This window comes from Mus caroli, unplaced genomic scaffold (genome assembly GCF_978045245.1).
Source record: "Mus caroli unplaced genomic scaffold, Mus_caroli_1 scaffold_4, whole genome shotgun sequence".
Taxonomy (NCBI): Eukaryota; Metazoa; Chordata; class Mammalia; order Rodentia; family Muridae; genus Mus; species Mus caroli.
The window spans coordinates 129,785,980-129,805,840 of NW_028227259.1; the positions used below are offsets into that span (position 1 = coordinate 129,785,980).

General features: G+C 47.6%; 1 protein-coding gene across 1 annotated transcript in view; it reads left to right on the forward strand.

The window, feature by feature from the left end:
- Window positions 1–19,861, forward strand: part of Tmem132b (transmembrane protein 132B) — a 268,775-nt gene that overhangs the window by 84,022 nt on the left and 164,892 nt on the right. The window contains exon 2 of the mRNA XM_029476908.2: window positions 4,770–5,661. Within this exon, the coding sequence (XP_029332768.1) occupies window positions 4,770–5,661 (892 nt within the window). The remainder of the gene's footprint in view (window positions 1–4,769; window positions 5,662–19,861) is intronic.

Sequence of the window (19,861 nt, forward strand, 5' to 3'; positions counted from 1 at the left end):
GCCCACTGTGGACCTCATCTGTGTTCTAATCAGACAGCAGCAGGGCTGTCAGGATCACTTAGCATTTTCCTCTTCCTTAACATCTCCAAGGTGTCCAATTTAGAATAAATATAAATGGAAATTAGGACGAGGTCCTGAGAACATCCTACTGTTTAGCAGCTGACAGTGTCTATAGGAGGTCAAAATTACTGTCATGAAGAGATCTACAGAGTCCATTTAATGAGGCTCTTTCTATGCCTGCTACTCCATGGAAATCTTTCACATGGGCTTAAAGCTCTCCCTGCCCCTTTAGTCATCCATCTTGATTTTCTCCTGCCTGAAGGCAGCTGTTTACCTTCAGGATGCATTCATCATTTGAGTTTTTCTAGGAGTGGGGCCACAGCAGTCCAGACTTCAAGGAGCCTTAGCTGATGGATGATGCATTAGCTGGTGTGTTATTTACTTACAGCTGTGGCAAAATACATGATGGGAGCCACTTAAGGCAGGCTCACAGTTGGCTCACAGTTTAAGGGTATGCAGTCCATCATTGGAGGGAAGGCATGGCGACTGGAGCGTGAGGCAGCTGGTCATAGTGTGTCCATGGACAGTAGGCAGAGAGACATGAACGCCAGGGCTCAACTTGCTTTCTCCTAATTGATTAATTAATTAATTGTGTATGAGAGGGCGATGCATACAATGCCACAGTCCACATATTGAGATCATAGGACAACTTTTAGGAGTTGGTTCTCAGTATACACCTCGATCAGTCAGGGGCTCTCTGGCTGTTTATAATCACTAGGGTATGTGTTCCAGACCAGGTGTCCCTTGAGCGATTCTCATGTTTCCACCATCCATCTCTCCATGAGGGTTATATACATCACATCTGGCTTTTTTTTCTTTCTTTAAAAAATGATTTATTTATTCTTATGTGCATAGGTGTTTTACCTGAGTGTGTCTGTGTGAGGGCACCAGAGACCCTGGAACTGGAGTTACAGGCAGTTGTGAGCGGTCATGTGGGTGCTGGGAATTGAACCTGGGTCCTCTGGAAGAACAGCCTATGCTTTTAATCACTGAGCCATCTCTCCAGACTCCTGTTTAAAATGTGGCTTCTAGAGCTCCGTCTTGGGGTTTCAGGCTTGTGAGGCGAGTGTCTGTACCTGTTGAGCCATCTTCCTGGTCTTTTTCATTCAGTCTAGGACGCCAGTGCATGCAACAGCGCACTCACATTCAGTGTGGCTCTTTACTCCTTGGTAAGCCTTCCTGGAAACAGCCTCACAACACTCCCCAAAGTGTGTCTTCTAGGTAATTCCACGTTCTGTCAAGTTGACAGTGCAAGGCCAGCCAGCATAAAGCTGGCTGCTGTAACATCATCTCTAGCTGCTGTAACACCTCCCAGTGGTGGGTGGACTCCATAAGATGACTTCACACTTATAGAATGCAGACATCCCCGTCATCTTACCTACAAATATACCCCCTCATCTTACACACAAATGCACCCCCATCTTACCCACAAACATTCCCCTTCATCTTACTCACAGACACCCCCATCTTACCCACAGATACCCCCCTCATCTTACCCATAAACATGCCCCCTCCATCTCTTGCTGATAGGTGCCTTTCTTTTGCTACTTTGGCGCTTTGTTTCTGCCTGGGTTCTATGGCAATGCCAGGGAACATGGGAACACGTGCAATCAGTCTGCCACTTAAAATTGAATTCCATATCTTTATTTATTTTTTTTTAAAAGAAGAGTGTCAATATTTCTCTCAGATTGGATAAGCAACACATGCTCATCCCGAAGAACTCGAAAATTATCTCCATAGAAGAATATAGAGGGAGAGTGAGAGGCACCTCAGGGTGCACACACGGAGCCTCACCCCGGCTAATGAGAGTCTGTTTGTGCTCTGGGATGAGAAAGTTGAAGGAATAATTATTGTGTCAGGTTAGAGGAAGTCAAAGATAGCCAGCTGAGCTAGCTGTGCTTGGCCATGGTAGCCAGAACCCAGTGCCACAAGCACAACAGTTTAGTTTTCTCATAGCCTGGACTGGAAGTCTTAGGTCACCATGTCAATGGGTCCAGCTTCTTCCGAAGCATCTCTCCCTGGCTTGCCAATGGAAACTGTCTCCCTCAGTCTTCTGGGATCTTCTGTTTATGCTTGTGTGTACTCTGATCTCTTTCTTTCAGTAAGGACAGTAATCATTGTTGAGTTAGGATTAATTCAGATGACCTCATTCAAATGGAATTACCTTGTCAACATTTTCTCGAAATAAAGACATAATCTAGGGACCTCTGGGTTTGGAAGTTGCAGTCTACGACAGTCTCAGTTACTTTGCAATGACTGTGATTGCAGCCCCTGATGCTCCTCCATCCCCCCCCCCAACCCGAGTACTCCTTGAGACTTGCTCAATTCCACCTCCACTTGGTCTTTTGTGTCAGAATAACAGCGGTCACTGCATCTTCCTGTTACACTCTGTGCTGCCTCTGAACCTGGGCTTAACTTTTTGGCTCATATGGAAGCCAGGATGCACAGTCCTTTCTGCTGGCTTCCTGAAGCCTTCCTCATTTCCTGCTCTTGGTGCCTGCCTCAAACAGGCCTTGAGTCGTATCTCATACACGAGCTCAGGGCTTCCTGAGCATGGGAAAGAGAATGTTGCTTCTCTATGATATTTTGGAATCAGAGGGAGGAGCGTTAGCTTCTCAGGCCAGGTTTGGAGTGCTTCCCAAGATAGTCTCGGGGCTTCATAAATGTTCCTAAATCAAGGTAGCATGTTTGCTTACTATCTGATTGGAGGGGAGGATGTGGTCCCAGCTATGCATGTCTCTGGTTGTCCATAGAGACTGGGAGATAGTGTTCATGCCACATTTTGCTTCATTGGTGGTGGGACAGGTGTGAGGCCTCCAAGGGATGTATCAGATAAAACTGAGGCCTTGCCTCCAACAAAGAGAGATGGCACGACCTTAAGGTCCGGGTGAATCGACTTTTGAGTGAGGTAGCATAACCACATGAAAGATAAAGGAGTGAATCACTCCACGAAGAATCATGGAGCACATGTGTGTGTGTGTTTATTCTGATTTCCTTTTCTGAATTTCTAAATAAATCAGAATTTAAACCCTGCCCTGGAAATGGCCTAGAGTTTAGAAGAAGGTAGAATGGGAAGCCTAGGAGGACCAGGCGTCCTCAGAGCCCCCCCCAAAGGGGGTCATCTTTTCCTGTTCACTGTGGTCTGCTGGTCAGTTATTCCATCAGACAAAATCACCTGGAATGTAATTTTCTTATTTGGAGAGCCCCCCGCCTCCCACAGAAATCAGCATACCTAAACAGACTCTAATTTGAATTTCATCTGGTGAAGTAATCCAGACTTGGAAAGAAAAATGTCATGTTTTTCACTTGAAGGTAGAAGCTAGATAACACACACACACACACACACACACACACACACACACACACACACGAACCACAAACTATATGCATATACTTATTTATGCACATACATATCTATACACACATGTACAAACAAACACACATACCACACACACATTTATGTACACATGACACACACACAGATGAGTGCACACAGATGCACACACACATGCATGCATGCACACATATACATATACAACACATAGCACACACACAGCCTCTTTCTGCCTGAGTATTACACATTTTAAAGAACAGTACTTAGTTATTGCGACACATTGAAAGTAGAAATATAAATAGTAAAAAGCAAAAAAAAATCTTTGTTGGTTTTTGTAGACACACAGATATAAGTACATGCATGTACATATGCATATATAAATCTTAGTTTTATCCAAATAGAGTCAAATATGTGATAATCTGCTTCCGTTACTATAATAAAATGCCTGAGATTGGATAACATGTAAAGAGAGGTTTAGGGCTTGCGAGATGGCTCAGTGGGTAATGGCACTTGCTGCTAAGCCTGAAGACCTGAGTTTGATCCCAGGACACATATGGTGAGAGAACCAACTCCTGCAGGTCATCCTATGACCTCTACATATATGTGATATGGCACATGTGATTGCAAACATCACACATCACGTCAAAAAAATAGAAGTTTAGTTGTGTGTGCATGAACCCTGCCAGGATGCATCTGGTCTTAATTTTATATACTCCTTGTTGTGCATAAGGTGGTAACTCGGGGAGTCTCCCTACAAACTCACTTGAGGACACAATTTTGCCTTATGATACATGTATTACAAACCAGTTCAGGTCAGATTGGCCTTTCCCGTCTTCACACCTGGATGCATTGGGAAGATATGTGAATAGGAACTGTCTAAGTTTGCTTGTTGTTATGGGAGGAGAATCCTATCTCATTATTGAGAGAGGCATGTAAGTTTAGCCGGAGTAGGCAGGGATCCAAGGTTGCTGGATGCACTGTTCAGAGAGGGATGTTGCACAGTAAGCAGCTGCCAAATGCACTGTTAGAAGAGCAGAGTGTATATAACCCAACCCAAGTGGAGTCTTAGGCTTCTAACTCATTCCCTATGCTTGCCTGCCTTGTGTGGGAAATGTTAACATTTCCCTTCTGGAGGGGCAACTGTTTAACTCAAGGACTGTTGGATTTTTGGCCAGCGGGGCTCCTTTGCATTCCATACTGGGCCTTTCTGGAAGAGTCTTAAGATTCTTTGACTTTTTCCGTAATGGGAAGGGAAGAAGGGCTGTGTGGCCGTGGAGCACCTTGCTGGGATGGTGGGCAGAGATGCCATTAGGTTAATTTCCTTGCAGAGCAGAACTGACCTTGAAGCCTGACTCTCCTCTTCTTTCTTGTGCAGAGAGCACAGGTCGAGGCGCCGCAGACAGCCTGCAGAAGTTTTCTTCCCTGCCCGCCTATCTCCCAGCCGGCTTCCACGTCACCGATGCAGAAGAGGCTTTCTTCCTCAAGGAGGCCAACCAGGACCTCATGCGCAACGCCAGCCTGCAGGCCCGATCCGCCACACTCTTCATCCACCGAGCCCAGAGCCCTCCGGCCATCAATGCCAGCTACGGTCCCTTCTCAGTAGAGAAGACGGTGCCCTGGGACTTCCTGCTCACGCCCACTCCTTTCGGAAATATGGAGAGGTTCCCTTTCAACTGGAGGCTCAAATCCCATATCCTCGACAGTTCCATCTTTTCCAACAGACCCAAAGTGCAGACACTATTCTATGTCACTGGCATGGGCTGGGATGAAAACGACCCTGGGGATGATCTTCCGTGTGTCAAGATGTTTGCCTTCCCAGAGGCCAGGGAGGTGGCAGCCAGCTGCCGGCTGCAGGGGGCCCCTGGGCTGTGCGTGGCAGAGCTGGAGTTGTTGCCTGAGTGGTTCAGCTCAGGTCTGGACCTTGAACCCCGAGAGGAGATCCCAGCATTGCTGGGTGGCACAGCCATGGAACTCTTCTTTGCACTTTATCCAGCCAACGAGGCCGGCCAGTGCCCACTGGAGGAGGAGGGCAAATGGGAAAACAATATCCACTCAGAACAGGAGGAGCCTCAGCCAGTGCTCCCCGCCCGGGAAAGGATCGGCAGCGTGGTGGTCTACCCTACCCAGGATGACCTGCGGTGGTCTTTGGTGACCCTCGATGACAATGTGGCCCTTTCGATCCCTCTGAACCTCATCCGAGAAGGGGACACGGCCACCTTTTTGGTTTCTCTCACCAGTGGCTCCCTGGCAGAGAAGTTCACTCTTCGGTAAGTAGTTTTGTGACATTAGATGGGAGAACTGGCTCTTGGTGAACCCTGCGCTGTCAGCTACTAGGATGGGGCTGGTCATGCGATCACTGTGGAGGGTCTGTCAGAAGCCCATGTACTCAATTCTAGTTAAGGCTGTGAGGATGGGTTTTATCTAGTAATTACCAACAGTAAAGAGCTGACCTCTATTTCCATGAGAGTGGAGCGGGCAGTTTCAGAGGGAAGAACAGGGTAGAGAAGACATCTAAAGGACAGTGACAGAGTATTCGGGGTCACCAGTGTGGATGTGACATCTGCTTCGTCTCCTTGCTGGCTGTGACTGTTAGAGTTCCACCCTCCCCGGAACCTGGGAGGCAGAGGCTTGTCTTTCCCGAGAATTCTATTTCAAAGAAATGGCTCTTGGGTCCCCGAGAGTGACACTTGTGAGCTTTAAGAGATGTGTGTTTATGGTTCAGTGAATGTTTTAGAAGATGGAATTAGGGTACCGTGCACCAGATATGCACTGGCAGCAGCAAACCTTCATTAGATATGCTCTCAGGCACCCGGAGACCCTTCTGGGGACAGCTCTCTCTGTTGCTGTGGGTCACTCTGGAGGTCTGTCATTTCTCAGTGCAAGGATGGTGGGGTTGCTCAGTACTGAGAGTTCTGCAGGCAGGCCCTGAGCCCAGTGCAGCGAGACCCTCACATGAGCTAGAGGTCTAGTGAGATGAGGATGTGGGGGTGGGGGGAGTTGGGTTGCAACAGAGCATATTTACAAAAGCTTTTTGACCTGTCTACTGAATGATCAAATTGAAGCCAGAGTAGCAAAAGACTCTCTCTGTCTCTCTCTTTCTCTCTCTCTGTGTGAGTATGATTGCGTGTGAGTGTGTATAGTGTGTGTTTGTGTGTGTATATACACCACAGGCCAATAGGGTATCACCTAGAGCCCTGAAAGGTAAGCAGAATTTGAGAGTGGGCAACAGAGGTGAGTCCAGATGGAAGGAGGAGGAGCTTAAGCAAGAGACGGGGATCACGCAGGTGTATGAGAGGGAAGAATCTGAGGCTGGGGAGACACTCCCTCGGTAAAGCAAATGCTGTTCCCGTCATTCCTAGTGCTTTGTCTTGTTGCGACCCAACCTCTCTAACCCCTTGCACTGGCTGGTTTTGTGTGTCTACTTGACACAAGTTAAGAGTCATTAGAGAGGAAGGAGTCTTCGATGAGGAAATGCCTCCACAAGATCCATCTGTAAGGCATTTTCTCAATTAGTGATCAATGAGGGAGGGCCCAGCCCATGGTGGGTGGTGCCATCGCTGGGCTGGTGGTCCTGGGTTCTATAAGCAAGCAGGCTGAGCAAGGCATGGGGAGCAAGTCAGTAAGCAGCACCGCACAATGGCCTCTGCATCAACCAGCTCTAGTTTCCTGTCCTGACTTCCTTTCATGATGAGCAGCAATGTGGAAGTGTAAGCTGAATAAACCCTTTCCTCCCCGACTTGCCTTTTGGTCATGGTGTTTCATTGCAGCAACAGAAACCCAAACAAAGCCACCTGTGCCCTCTCCTTCCCTACACCGAGCTTTTAAGAGTGGATATTGCCGGGTGCTGGTGGCGATGCCTTTAATCCTAACACTCCTGTGACAGGCAGGTGAATCTCTGAGTTTGAGGCTGGTCTACAGAGCAAGTTTCAGGACAGCCAGGGCTACAGAGAGAAACTCTACCTCATAAAAACCAAACCAAACAAAAACCAAAAACAGAGTAGACGTTTGCAGCTCTGTTTGTGGCTTGACTTGTTGCAACCCTGCTCAGTGGACAAACAGCACAGGTGTGTCTTACTCTGGGTTTCCTGTTTAGGGAATCCCTTTGGACATAGAGGTTTAAGAATAGACTGGAGGGGCTGGAGAGATGGCTCAGTGGTTAAGAGCACTGACTGCTCTCCCAAGAGGTCCTGAGTTCAGTTCCCAGCAAGCACATGATGGCTCACAACCATCTGTAATGGGATCCGATGCAGTCTTCTGGTGTGTGTTTGAAGCTATGGTGTACTCATATAAATAAAAATAAATTAATTAAAAAAAAGAATGGACTAGAAAGGGGAGCTTGGACCTTCCCCAGCACCCTAGCACTCTCTCACCAGAGGCTTATTCCCGTCGGATCTGTGACTTTCTATTAAAATTCTCCTGGGTGGAGTCAGTCCTGTAGCCCATCGAGGACTGACCTTAATCTGGCTTACTCACAAACGCAGCATCCCTATGCAGACACAGAAGGCAGCTAGCTGGTTCAGTAACAGTGTGGTCCCTTGAGTATCTCAGTGCTTCTTGCAAGGTTCAACTCCCATAGACAGCATGAGAGCTCTGGGAGCTGCTCTGCAGTACATTTGGCTTTCCCAGTTTGTCTTGCATCGTGGAAACTGCCCCTTCCCCCTTTCTCACCTAGACTGACTTCCTTGTGGCAATCTTTGTGCTGATTAGTCTGTGCCTTAAAGGCTAATTGCAATTTCTTGGTATTAAGGGAAATGGAAGAGAGAGAGAGAGAGAGAGAGAGAGAGAGAGAGAGAGAGAGAGAGAGAGAGAGACTGAGAGAGAGAGAGAAAGACTCATTTTGTGGCTTGAAGGAGAAATGAGACATATTTCTAGCATTGCATATAGAAGAAACTCAATTTTGGTGCCTTCACATAGCAGAAGAACTGTTGAGAATTAATTTCATTTTGGAGCAGGGCTGGTTTACACCGCAGCAATCTGTAAGATCGATAGAACATTCCATCACCAGAGCGAGTTCATAAAGCCCTAATAGGACCCTCTGACCACAAGAACCACAGACTAAGCCACAGGCAACCTTTATTTATTTGCCATCTGTATGTAAATTCTGCTGTTATGGAAATTTTGCGGCATCTAGATAAGACACAATGTACTGGAATAGTTGAGCTGAGATTAAAAAAAAAAAAGCCATGTCTATCTATAAATGTGGGTGAGAAATTAGTGCGACATCAGCCTCAGGCTTGGGGCCAACCTGTGGCCAAGAGGACAGTCACTTGAATACACAGTACTGGATGGCTCATTTGAATAAGCAGTCCTGGGTGCCCGTTTGAGCATGCAGGACCCACTCAGATGCTAAGCGGGCTTGAAGAAAGTTTAGGTGGTTGAATTTCTTGCTTTGCAGGCAGGGGGACCTGAGTTCCATCCCCAGAACCTATGCAAAAAAGCCAGGCATGTGGTGTGAGATTATAATCCCAGCACTGGGGAGGTGTGGCTGGGAGGCTCCGTGGGACTCACAGGTCAGCCATGGTCTCCTCTTTATTAGTCAGGGCATCTGAAGGGATGGAATGGTGAGGATGAACACATAGAATAGAAGGGTATTTATTAGATTGACTCACAGGATGCAGCCTGGGTTGTCTGACAATAGCTGTCTCCTGATGGAAGCCAGAGAATCCATGGTTGCTCAGACCCCGAGGCTGGATGTCTCTGCAGTCCTAGTCTGTTGCTGAAGTGAGTCCTGGAGGACTCCTGGAGAGTTGCTGGTCTTCAGCCCATGTTGGGATCTAGAAGATGCTGGATTTAATACCAGCTACAGTGACAGGACAGATGAACCAGCCAGTGAGAGTGAACATTCAGAAAACAAAGTTTCCTTCCTGGGTGTCCTTTCATCTGAGTGGCCACCAGAAAGGTACAGCCCAGGTTTGGTGGGAGTCTTCCACTTCAAGAAATTTGATCAAGAAAATTCCAGGAATGCCCAGTAAGTTTGGGTTGATTCCAAGTTTGACAACCAAGATTAACCATCATGTTTACTCTTCTGGTTCCAGGCTGGTGTGTGTGCATGTGTGTATCTGTGTGTGAGTGTGAGTGTGTGAGAGTGTGAGTGTGTGTGCATGTGTGTGTATGAGTGTGAGTGTGTGAGAGTGAGTGTGAGTGTGTGTGTGAGTGTGTGTGTGTGACAGAGAGAGAGAGACAGAGACAGAGACAGAGAGAGAGACACAGAGACAGAGAGAAACACAGAGAGAGATACAGAGAGGCAGAGACACAGAGACATGTACAAAGACAGAGAGACAGAGGGACATATATGTACAGAGACAGAGAGATAGAGAGACAGGGAGACAAAGAAAGAGAGAAACACAGAGACAGAGACAGCCACACAGAGAGACCATGTGCTGTGCTTGTACACACACACACACACACACACACACACACACACATACACAAGATGGGCAGGGAGGCTGTAGTTCACCCTATCATCAGTTCTCAGGGCCCAGTGTCAGTCTCCTCAGAGACTCCGCAGAACTGTGCACAGAGGTTGACCTCATTTTGAAAGGACACATATTTCTGGAGTTAATTACAGTCAGGAACAGAGCATCACCCTCCTCTGCTTTTGAGTTTAAAAGAAACTGCATTGATACAGGAGAGAAGGAAGCAAGGTGCAGGTGTGTGCGGCACCGGCTGGGTTACATAATTATCAGCCCGGGTGACTTGTTCTGTAACTGGTGGCTGCTGTGGTCTTGAAGGAGCCCACGGAGCAGTGGAACTCTAAGTAGAAAGTTTGACTGACTTTGCTGAAGCAGCTTCATGTTACCATGGTGACGGGACAGGCAGCCTGGTTGGGTGAGACCCAGCACAAAGACTCACCTCTGTGTTGTTCTTGTGCTGTGTTTTCGTGCTGTGTTTTGTTAGTTAGCCCTCCTTCCAAAAGTTACCATGTTCTGTAATGACACTAGCTACACACCATCTGCACAGCAGTGTGTCCTCACACCCGGGGAAGCACCAGCCATGGGGAAGTGGAGTTAGGGCAATATCCGGATGCACAGGGAGGAAAGGGTATGGAGGGCAGGTCTTTGGTCACTGGGGTCTGTCTGTCTTCCATCCCAGGTACTTTAGGGAGATGGTCTATGGTGCCCCACAGCCACCTGTGAATCTCATCTGTTGCTTTATTGTGTTGGGAACAACAAGAACCCACGGGCCAGGCTCTGAGCCCTTGGCAGTCTGCAGCGTCTGGCTGGAATTCAGTAACATTGTTCTGTTTTCATTGTACTTATTTTTAGGGTTTTCTTTCCCTTTACCAAAAGTGAGGCTGCTTTGGTTTTCATGGCAAGAGCGAATGTGTCGCTCTCTCCCTAGAGAAGGTAATGTAAAGTCGGCCAGTTTTAAAGAAAAATCGGAAGTAGTTACACAGATGGTACCTGGGAAACAGCAAAATGGTACAGAATGATCTAGGGATTTCCAGGACCAGAAAGGCCTAGTGATGATGGTGTGTGTCCCTCTAACTCTCTGGTCTCAACCTGTGAGTCCTAACTCCTTTGGGGAGGGGCAATTAAATGGCCCTTTCAACAGGGGTCACCTAAGATCATTGGAAGTATCAGATATTTATGATGTATAACAGCAGCAGAATTGCAGTTATGAAGCAGTAATGTAATAATTTTATATTGGGGGGGGGTCACTATAACAGGAGGAACTGTCCTAAAAGGTCTTGGGCTTAGGAAGGGTGAGAATCATTGCTCTAACTGATGAGTGGGATCAGCCTCAGGCAAAGCCAGATTTGAGGTTGTTTCTTCAAAGGTCATTGGCTGGTTGTGTCCAAGTTGGCCATCTGTATCCCCTTCCTTGTTCAGCCACCATCATGTGTAGGCAGCTGTCTGGAACATGGGCTATTTCAACTTCCCTGGTTTAACTTTGTCCCCTTTAAAATGGGGGTTACTCCCACTTCCCCAGATTGCCTAAGGCAGTGAACGAAGTTTGAGGTTGAGGGAGGTGCTCACAGGAAGACATCTTGTTCACCACTCCTCTTCTGAGGGTGGAAGGAAGTCTGCCATCAAACAGGGGGTATTGAGTGGTCCCTGAGGAGATCACGGGAGTCCCATTGACACAATCTGCAAGATGGTAGTACCCCTTCACAGATGCACCCAGGCACAGTTTGCAGCGAGTGAACATTCCCACAGGTGCACCCATACCCAGGCATCTAGGAAAATGGAAGTAGGTACATTTATGGTACATTCCTATGACCCAGCATTTGAGAGGTTGGGACAGGAGGGTCATTATGAGTTTGAGGCAAGCCTGGACTACATAGGAAACCCTTATTTCTTACACAAAGGATAATCTGAAGCAAAATCCATGGGAATAGCTGGCTTCTTTAGCGCAGGCACTGGGGAAGGAACCCGATTACCCATTTTAGCTTTGTTTCTGTTGCTGTAATAAGAGCTCCTAAGGGAGAAGGGATTTTTCTGGTTTCTAAACCAAAGTCCATCATTGTGGGGAAGTCAAGACTGCATGAGTCGGAAGCAGCTGCTCCCATCATGTCCACAGTCAAGAGCAGAGGGCCTCCGATGAACGCATGTCTGTGTTAATCCCAAGTGCTACCGTGCACAGCTCTCCTGTGCACCTCTGAGGCTCTCGGCCTCCGCTCATGGGTGAGCATGGGGATTCGGTGAACCACTGTCCTAAAGGGTGTATCAGTTTCACACGGATGGGGACCTGCCTGCCCTAGGAGTGTATGGAAGGTTCTCAGGGCAGGGATAAACACTGCAGGAGGGTATTCACTTTGCTTGACAGGGAGCAACCGAGGTGGGGGAGGGGGAGCTTCAAGGAGGAAGCCCGACCAAGGCTGGAGAGTTTGCATTCCAGGCTCAACTGGAAGAGAGAGAAAGGAGCATTGTGGAGGCTGAGTGAGGTGGCCTCAAGAACCAAGACTGAGGTCAGCTGGCTTAGCTCATTGTCCCTGCATTGTGCTCTGTACCTCAGTTTCCTCCGACAGGAGACAGGATGACAAAGGACCTACTGTGAACTGAGATTGGGAGGGCTACACAGGTTAGCATTGCCATTGGCCATCCAGCTAGACTGTCCCCGGTGGATCCAGACTGACCATGGGAGGGACTTGAAGGAGACATGATGTGTCTGAGGCAGAGGTTATCCCAGAGGGGAGGCAGGAGAGTGAGAGGCAGCCGCTCTGTTACACAGTGTCTGTCCTCCAGGAAGCAGAGGGCGCTTAGGCTGGAAGCTGGGTGCCTCATACTTTTGGGTGCCACCTCCAGCGACTCATTTCCCCCCCCCCACGAGGTTCCCACCTCTTAAAGATTCCATGCTGTCTCACAGGAGCATCACCAGATGGGGGCCAAGTGTCAGATGTTGGCAGTTCTGGGCACTTCTGGCTTAAGTCACCATTAGCAAAGTCTGGTTTCATAGAAAGATGGTGGAGAGGTGGGGGTGGGGGAAGTCTGGATGAAGGAAGCAGGTTCCCCGGGTGTCCTGGTTTTCGTCCGTTGCTGTGATAAACCATCCTGACGAAAAGCAACTTGGGGGAGAAGGGGTTTGCTTTAGCTCATAATACCAGGTTATCGTCCATCATAGCAGGAATGTCAAGGCAAGAACTTGAAGCAGCTGGCCCCGTCACATCCACTGTCATTATCAACACTGGAGATTTAAAGGTGGTACACATACCCCTTTAATTCCAGCCCCTGTTATCAGCTCACCACAGAATCCACTCGCCAAGTGCCCTGTGTGTTCCTGCCTGGTCCTGCCCTGTGAGTTCACTGCCTTGGATCTCAGCAGATGGGATGAGAGAGGCCTTCTAAAAGTTCTCTGGGCTTCAATCCTGGTGGGAGAAGCATGGGAACGCCACCTCATCCCAGTACTGACCCTTAGGGACCCTGGGAGCCTCCATGATTATATTCAGTAGCAACTCATGTGGGTGGATGGGGAAGGGTCTGCTTGCTTCCTGCTCTTTGCATCTCTATCCTCACAGCAATCCTCAGGATGTTCTCTGTCTTGGAACAGGGCGGGAGGCTTTGGAGGGGGATGGGGGTGGTTTGGGAGGGATTGCTTACTACTGTTGAAAAACGTTAATCTGGCCAAATGAGGATGGAAATAGATTTAAATATTAGAAAATAAAGAGGTGTGTGTGTGTGGGAGGGAGATGGCAAGATGGCCCAGCCTGTAAAAGTGCTTGCTTCATGGGCCAGATAACCTGAAGTCTCCAGAAGCCATCATGGAAGAACAGAGTCCTGAGCATTGACCTCTGAACTCTATGTAAGCACTGAGGTGTGTATACGCCCAATTCCTGCTTTGGGTAATTCCATGGCTGATGGTCCTTTCTGAAGGGGGTCAAGAGGCATGGGGTGGTTTTGTTTATATTTAAGGGTGGGTTGAGTCTTAGTTCAACCAGGAACGTTTTAAGGATGCTAGTCCTTGGGATTGTCTTCTTCCATTTCTTTTAGATTTGTCTATTTTAATTTAACTGTGCCAGCATACATGTATACACATCATGTGCATGAAGTGTCTGCAGAAGCTAGAAGAGGGCGTTGGATCTCCCTGGGAAGGTAGTTACAGATGGTTGTGAGCCCTCATGTGGGTTCTGGGAACCAAACCTCTGTCCCTGCAAGAGCAACGAGTGTCCTTTACCACTGAGCCGTCTCTCCAGCCCCCATCCTTGGCACCCTTAGGAGGTGATTGCAAGTATTCATTCATCTGTGCATCTAGAACTTGAAGGAAAGTTCTATGGAGCAGCACTAGTGTGATGAGAGAAAGGTGCTGAGGGTGGAGCTGCCTGAGCGTCCTGTGCACATGTGTGTCTTGGTGGCTGTGAGCACCCTGCTTGCAGACAGATGTCCTCAAACAAGGCATATCCCACGCATCAGAGTGAACGGACGGACCCCTGTGTGTGTCCGAGAGATCGAAGAAAACATCTTACTGCAGCTCCTGAGCCCCTGTAAAGATCCGGATGGAAGATCCTCTCTGGTAGATCTGTGAAGACGTATGTTACCAGAAACATTCTACAAATAGCAGGCTCAACAGAAAATGAGTTTAATTCCATAAAAGGTCAGGCGACTTTTGAGTTATGAATTGAGGGTTTTTTTTTCTGTCTTGGGTTTGTTTATTAATATTTATTACCAAAGTGATGGATGTGACAAAGGCGAGCTCTCTGACTGTTTCCAGAGATCTCCTTGATTTAATATTTGCTCTCTTTTCTCACAAGGATGGAGAGAATATTAAACAGCCTTTCTCCATCCCCTCCTTTTGCCCTTGAGTTGCAGGGCTGACATTTTGTGCATCTTCTGTGAACATGGGGTGGATTTTGGCTGGTCCTCTCTATGGCAGAAATGTCAGAGACTGGATGGTTTCTGTCAGCTAATATTCAGTGGCAGTGGCGTAAGAGATGGACATGGACCGCTCAGGGGGCAGCTTCAGTTCTTGCTGATTTCGATGCTCAAATACATGTCCAGAAAACCATCTTTATCCAGGTGTTGCCTCTGCGTTAACACGGTTTTCACGTTTAGGAATATGTTAGACATTGTCTTAGGGTTCCTCTTGCTGTGATGAAACACCATGACCAAAGCAACTTGTGGGGGTAGGATGGGGGTGAGGTAAGGGAGGGTTTATCCGGGTTACGCTTCTACATCAGACTTCATGATCAAAGGAATTCAGGGCAGGGACACAAATAGGGCAGGAGCCAGGAGGCAGGAGCTGGTGCAGAGGCCATGGAGGGGTGCTGCTCACTGGCTTGCTCCCCATGGCTTGCTCAGCCTGCTTTCTTATAGAACCCAGGACCACCAGCCCAGGGGCAGCACCATCCACAATTGGCTGGAGCTCTTGCCATCAGTTACTAATTTAAAAAAGTTCTATACAGCTGGATCTTATGGAGGTATTTTCTTAACTGAGGTTTTCTTCTCTCAGACGACGTTAGCTTGTGTCAAGTTAACATGAAACTATCCAGCACAGACACATTGAGTACTTATGGCTTTATAGAAAGAAAGCTAAGGCTCAAAGATGCCTGACAAAGGGCTAGGGAGATGGCTTAGTGGGTTAAGAGTGCTTGCTGTATATGCATAGGGACCTGAGTTTAAATCCACGGCACCCGTGTAAGAAGTCCAGCATGGCTGTTTGTGCCTGTGAGGGGTGGAGACAGGTGGATGCTGGGAGATTGTTGGCCAACCAGTCTAGTTGCCTCAAGATATACTTCAAGTTCACTGAGAGATTTTGTAGGTTTGTGTTTATTTCGTATGCATAAGTGTTTTGCCTGCATATATGTTTGTTTGTCACTTGCAGACCTGGTGCCTGAGGAGGCAGAAGGCAGCTTTGGATCTCCAGGAAAGTTACAGACCATTGTGAGCCACGGTGTGGGTGCTGTGAAGTGAACCTGGCTCTTCTGGAAAAAAAACAACAACAAAAAAAACAACAACAAAAAAACAAAACAACCCAGCCAGTGCTCTAACCACTGAGCTACCTCTCTAGCCCACTAGAGAGATAACATCCTAAAGGAATAAGGCAGAGAATAATAGTAGAAGACACCTGATGCCTGGTCTCTGTGTGGGTGTGTGTCTCCAGATGTGTGCATCCCAGCTAACTTTCTAGGGTGGAAGCAAAGAGACAAGGGAAGGCAGCGGGTACCCAGCTTTGCCCAAAGCTCACACAAGTGTGACCAAGAAATGAAAGCTTAGGGGAAAGATTATGCCAGAGAAGGTATTGGTGCTATTTCTAGAGTGATGCTCTTCTAAGCAAAGGAAGTGAGGTGATTTTATTGGGGGAGACTGTGCATTATGTTTTCACGAAGGAACACCCTCTGGTTAGCACATCCCTAAGCATACTCAGTGTAAGGTCAGAATTCAAGAAGGAAGGAGGACAGGTATGCTTTCCAGCGTGCTTGGCCCAGCGTCACAGAGCACAGTTGGCAGGTTAGAGTGGAGTATCCTTTGGGCATACTCAGTATGATGGTTGGTATGGCCAAGTTGACATTCTTTATTGCCACCTAGGAAACAAGGCTCTGGGCATGCCTAAGAGGGAGTTTTCAGATTGGGTTGATTGAGGTGGAAAACCTGCCTTGAACATGGGCAGCGCCATCTCATGACTGGAGTCCTGGGCTGAATAAAAAGGAGACAGTGAGCTGAGCACCAGCGTCCATCTTTCTCTGCTTCTTGACTGTGGATACAATGTAGCTAGCTGCCTCACTCTTGCAGTGCCTCCTCCCCATGATGGGCTGTGCCTTAAAACTGTGATTCAAGCCCCACCATTTGTAAATTGTTCTTACTAGATATTTTGTAGGTAATGAGGAATGTCACACAGGAACACACAGCTTGTATCATAAAGCAGACAGGAGTCTCACCAGCTCTACCATTTTCTATATACATTCAAGTGTGGTGACACACATCTTTAGTCCCTGCACTCGGGAGGCAGAGGCAGGTGGAGCTCCATGAGTTCCAGGCCAGCCTGGTCTACATAGCGAGTTCCAGCACAGTCAGGGCTGATACATAGTGAGACCCTGTATCAAATAAATAAATTAAGCTAAGTAAGTAAGTTTTAGCTGAGACAGAAGGTCAGACAGGTTGATAATTTCCCCTGGTGGCACCTGACTTACTTGGCCTCCCCATGTGCCATTAAGGGGATGCTCACACCTGCACACAGAAGACCCTGCCCATCCCCGATCTTGGAGCTGAGCTCCATGCTTCTCAGAGATCTTCTTGTTTCTTTAGAGCTTCCCATTCTCTCTCTGACTCAAAGGCCAAAAATAAATGCATTTTCAGCATTCACTCCCGAGAGTGCAGGAGGGAGACTTTGTCTGCTCTGCGGGTGCCAAGGCAGGTCTTGTGGGGCAGGTGCTCAAAGGTCTCCTCACATGAATTTTTTTCTCTCCCAACTTTCAAATTTAAATAGTTGTTCAAAAACGTGCTCTCGGCATGGCTTGCCTCCTCTAGACTCCAGATACCTGGTGAAAGAATTCAGGGAGGGGGTCTTTATGTGCATGTCCGTGCAGTTACCTGCAGAGGCCAGAAGAGGGCGACAGATTTCCCCTTGGAACTGGGGTTACAGGTGGTTGTGAGCCTCCTGGCCTGTGGGCTGGGAATCCAACGGGGGTCCTCAGGAAGAGCGGCAAGTGTTTTACAAACTGAGCCCTCTCCCCAGCCCCTAAACCTTGCACTTTGATGGCTCCATTCCCTGGAAGACTTCTGTGTGCTAACCCATTACCGAGTCACTTGGCTAACTTTCCTTACATGTTCTGGACACTTTGCGGTGGTAACTTATATTGCTTAGCCCTGGAAACCTCCAGCTTACCACATCAGCGGGGCCACTAATCTCTTCCACGTAGCTTTGGATATTGTAGTTTTAAAATACCAAGTGCTAAGAATACCCCCAAGTCTGAAGATACATATATATTTTTTTCTAAAACAAGGTTAGTGAATATTTAAGACCTGAATTTCTGTGAGCTTAAATCGCTTTAACAAATATAGCCTGAAGTAAAGGGGGATTTAGTTAGGAGGCTGAGCTTTAAGAATTTCATAACTTGTGCTTAAGAGACGGGCGGCATATCAACAATTTGTCTTTACAAGTGTTTTTAATACCCAGCATGCATTTCTTCCTCTATGACTTGAATTTCTTTTCGGCATCCTTTTCTTTTTAAACCCTTCTGATAAGGGATTAACCTCATCCATTACGAAAAAAAACCCATCGAATTCAGCCTGTAAAAGCTGGCTTTAAGATTTTTGTTCTCAGAAGGAGAATCTTTTTTTTTTTTTTTTTTTTTTTTTTTTTTTTTTTTTAAACTGAGGATAAAGATGTGCAGTCTGGAGCTGTTGCAATCACGCTGTGGCCATAAGAAGAGCGCTCACTGTGGGACAAAGTCTCATGGATGAGAGCTGGACAGGGTCAGGCGTCTGAAGGAGTCGGGGTATCCTTTGAAAGCTTGGTGAATGGGCCAGAATTGTGTGTGTGTGTGTGTGTGTGAGTGGTGTGTGTGTATGTGTCACTGGCTTTGCCTTGGGAGGTGGGAATAATTTTCTGCCCAGAATTAGGACCAGGAAATATCTAGAAGGAACAGCTAGATTCTGCCTGGAGACTCAGAGATGCGCCCAGGATGCCTGGCAGTGAGGGCCCAGAAGCCTAGGTGGGTCTCCTGAAAGTAGTTAGTACTTCCATGTTTGAATTCAACCATTAGTGATAGACTTTCATCCACTATCCTGTGAGCATCCTTAATCTCTCCAAGACCACAGTGGATGAGGGTCTCTCATCCAGGAAAAACTGAGACTTACAAGCTCAGTGATGTAGCTCAGGCCTTACAGGGAGGGGTCTTTGGGGGCTAACCAGCAACTGGGTTCGCACTTCCCTCTGACCATCTGATTCCCACTTCTAGTCTGAGTATCAGTGGTATGATGAAGGGGTTCTGAGACATCATATTGTGTGGGGAAGATCCCTGTGTGAGTTGTTAGAGGACTCACAGGACCAGAGGGTGCAGCTTCGGTGAGAAGGACTTTGAATGTAGACACAAGCTCTGGAACATTCTCTTCCCTCGGTCCTTTGGCTAGAGGCAGGGATGGAACAGGACACCTCTGTTTGTGGCATGCATAAATTTAACTGCTAGGACATCATGGTGTCAAGAAAGAAAGCTTTGTGGAAGAGGAGCTTAAGACCCAAATCCAGCAGGAAGAATGACTGATCTGATGCAGGAGAGGGGGTGGCAGATGAGTGACATTGGGGCCTCTGGGGGTGTGCTGTCCAGGCTAGGGCTGTGGTGGTCACAGGGAGAGAGAAGGAGGCAGAGTCCCATCTTTGTATTTGATGGATACACAGGGGTTGGCATATCTGAGCACACTCCAGACTCCCTAAAGCAGGGGACAGAGCCAGGCTTCAAGACAGGTCTGGTGCCTAGCCATCACCCATTAACACATATACCACTCCCTCTCACATTTCAGTCACTCCTGGGATGGGTCACTTACCCGTGTCCTCCCTCCTTATATAATTTTTCATTATGGTTATTCATATATTTAGTGGCTATGTGTTGGGTGTGTGTACTGGGGTGCACACATGGAGACCAGAGGACATATTGCATCTGTTCTCTCCCTCCACCATGTGGGTCCCAGAAGTTGAACTCAGGTCTCCAGGTTTGATATCAGGTAAGCACCTTTATCAACTGAACCAGTTTGCTCTCACCCTTGCCTCTCTTTTTAATATTAAGATAAAATTCTCATAAAATTCTTTTCAAACCCAGTGACAGAAAAACGGAGGTGCGTAGCAACATGCTGTGTAAAAGGCACGTGTAAAAGGGACAAAATTCGTTTATTTGCTTATTTATTCTTAAGACAGGGTCTCCCTGTGTAGCCCAGGTTGGCCTTGAACTTATAGCAATTCTCCTGCCTCAGTTTCTCCAGGTTAGGGTTTACCCATGGAAGCCATCGCCCATGGTCTGGAACATATCAGCATTAAGTTGTTCCTCTTACATTTATTTCTTTATTTTGGATGTGTGGAGGTGGGCACCTGTGCCGTGAG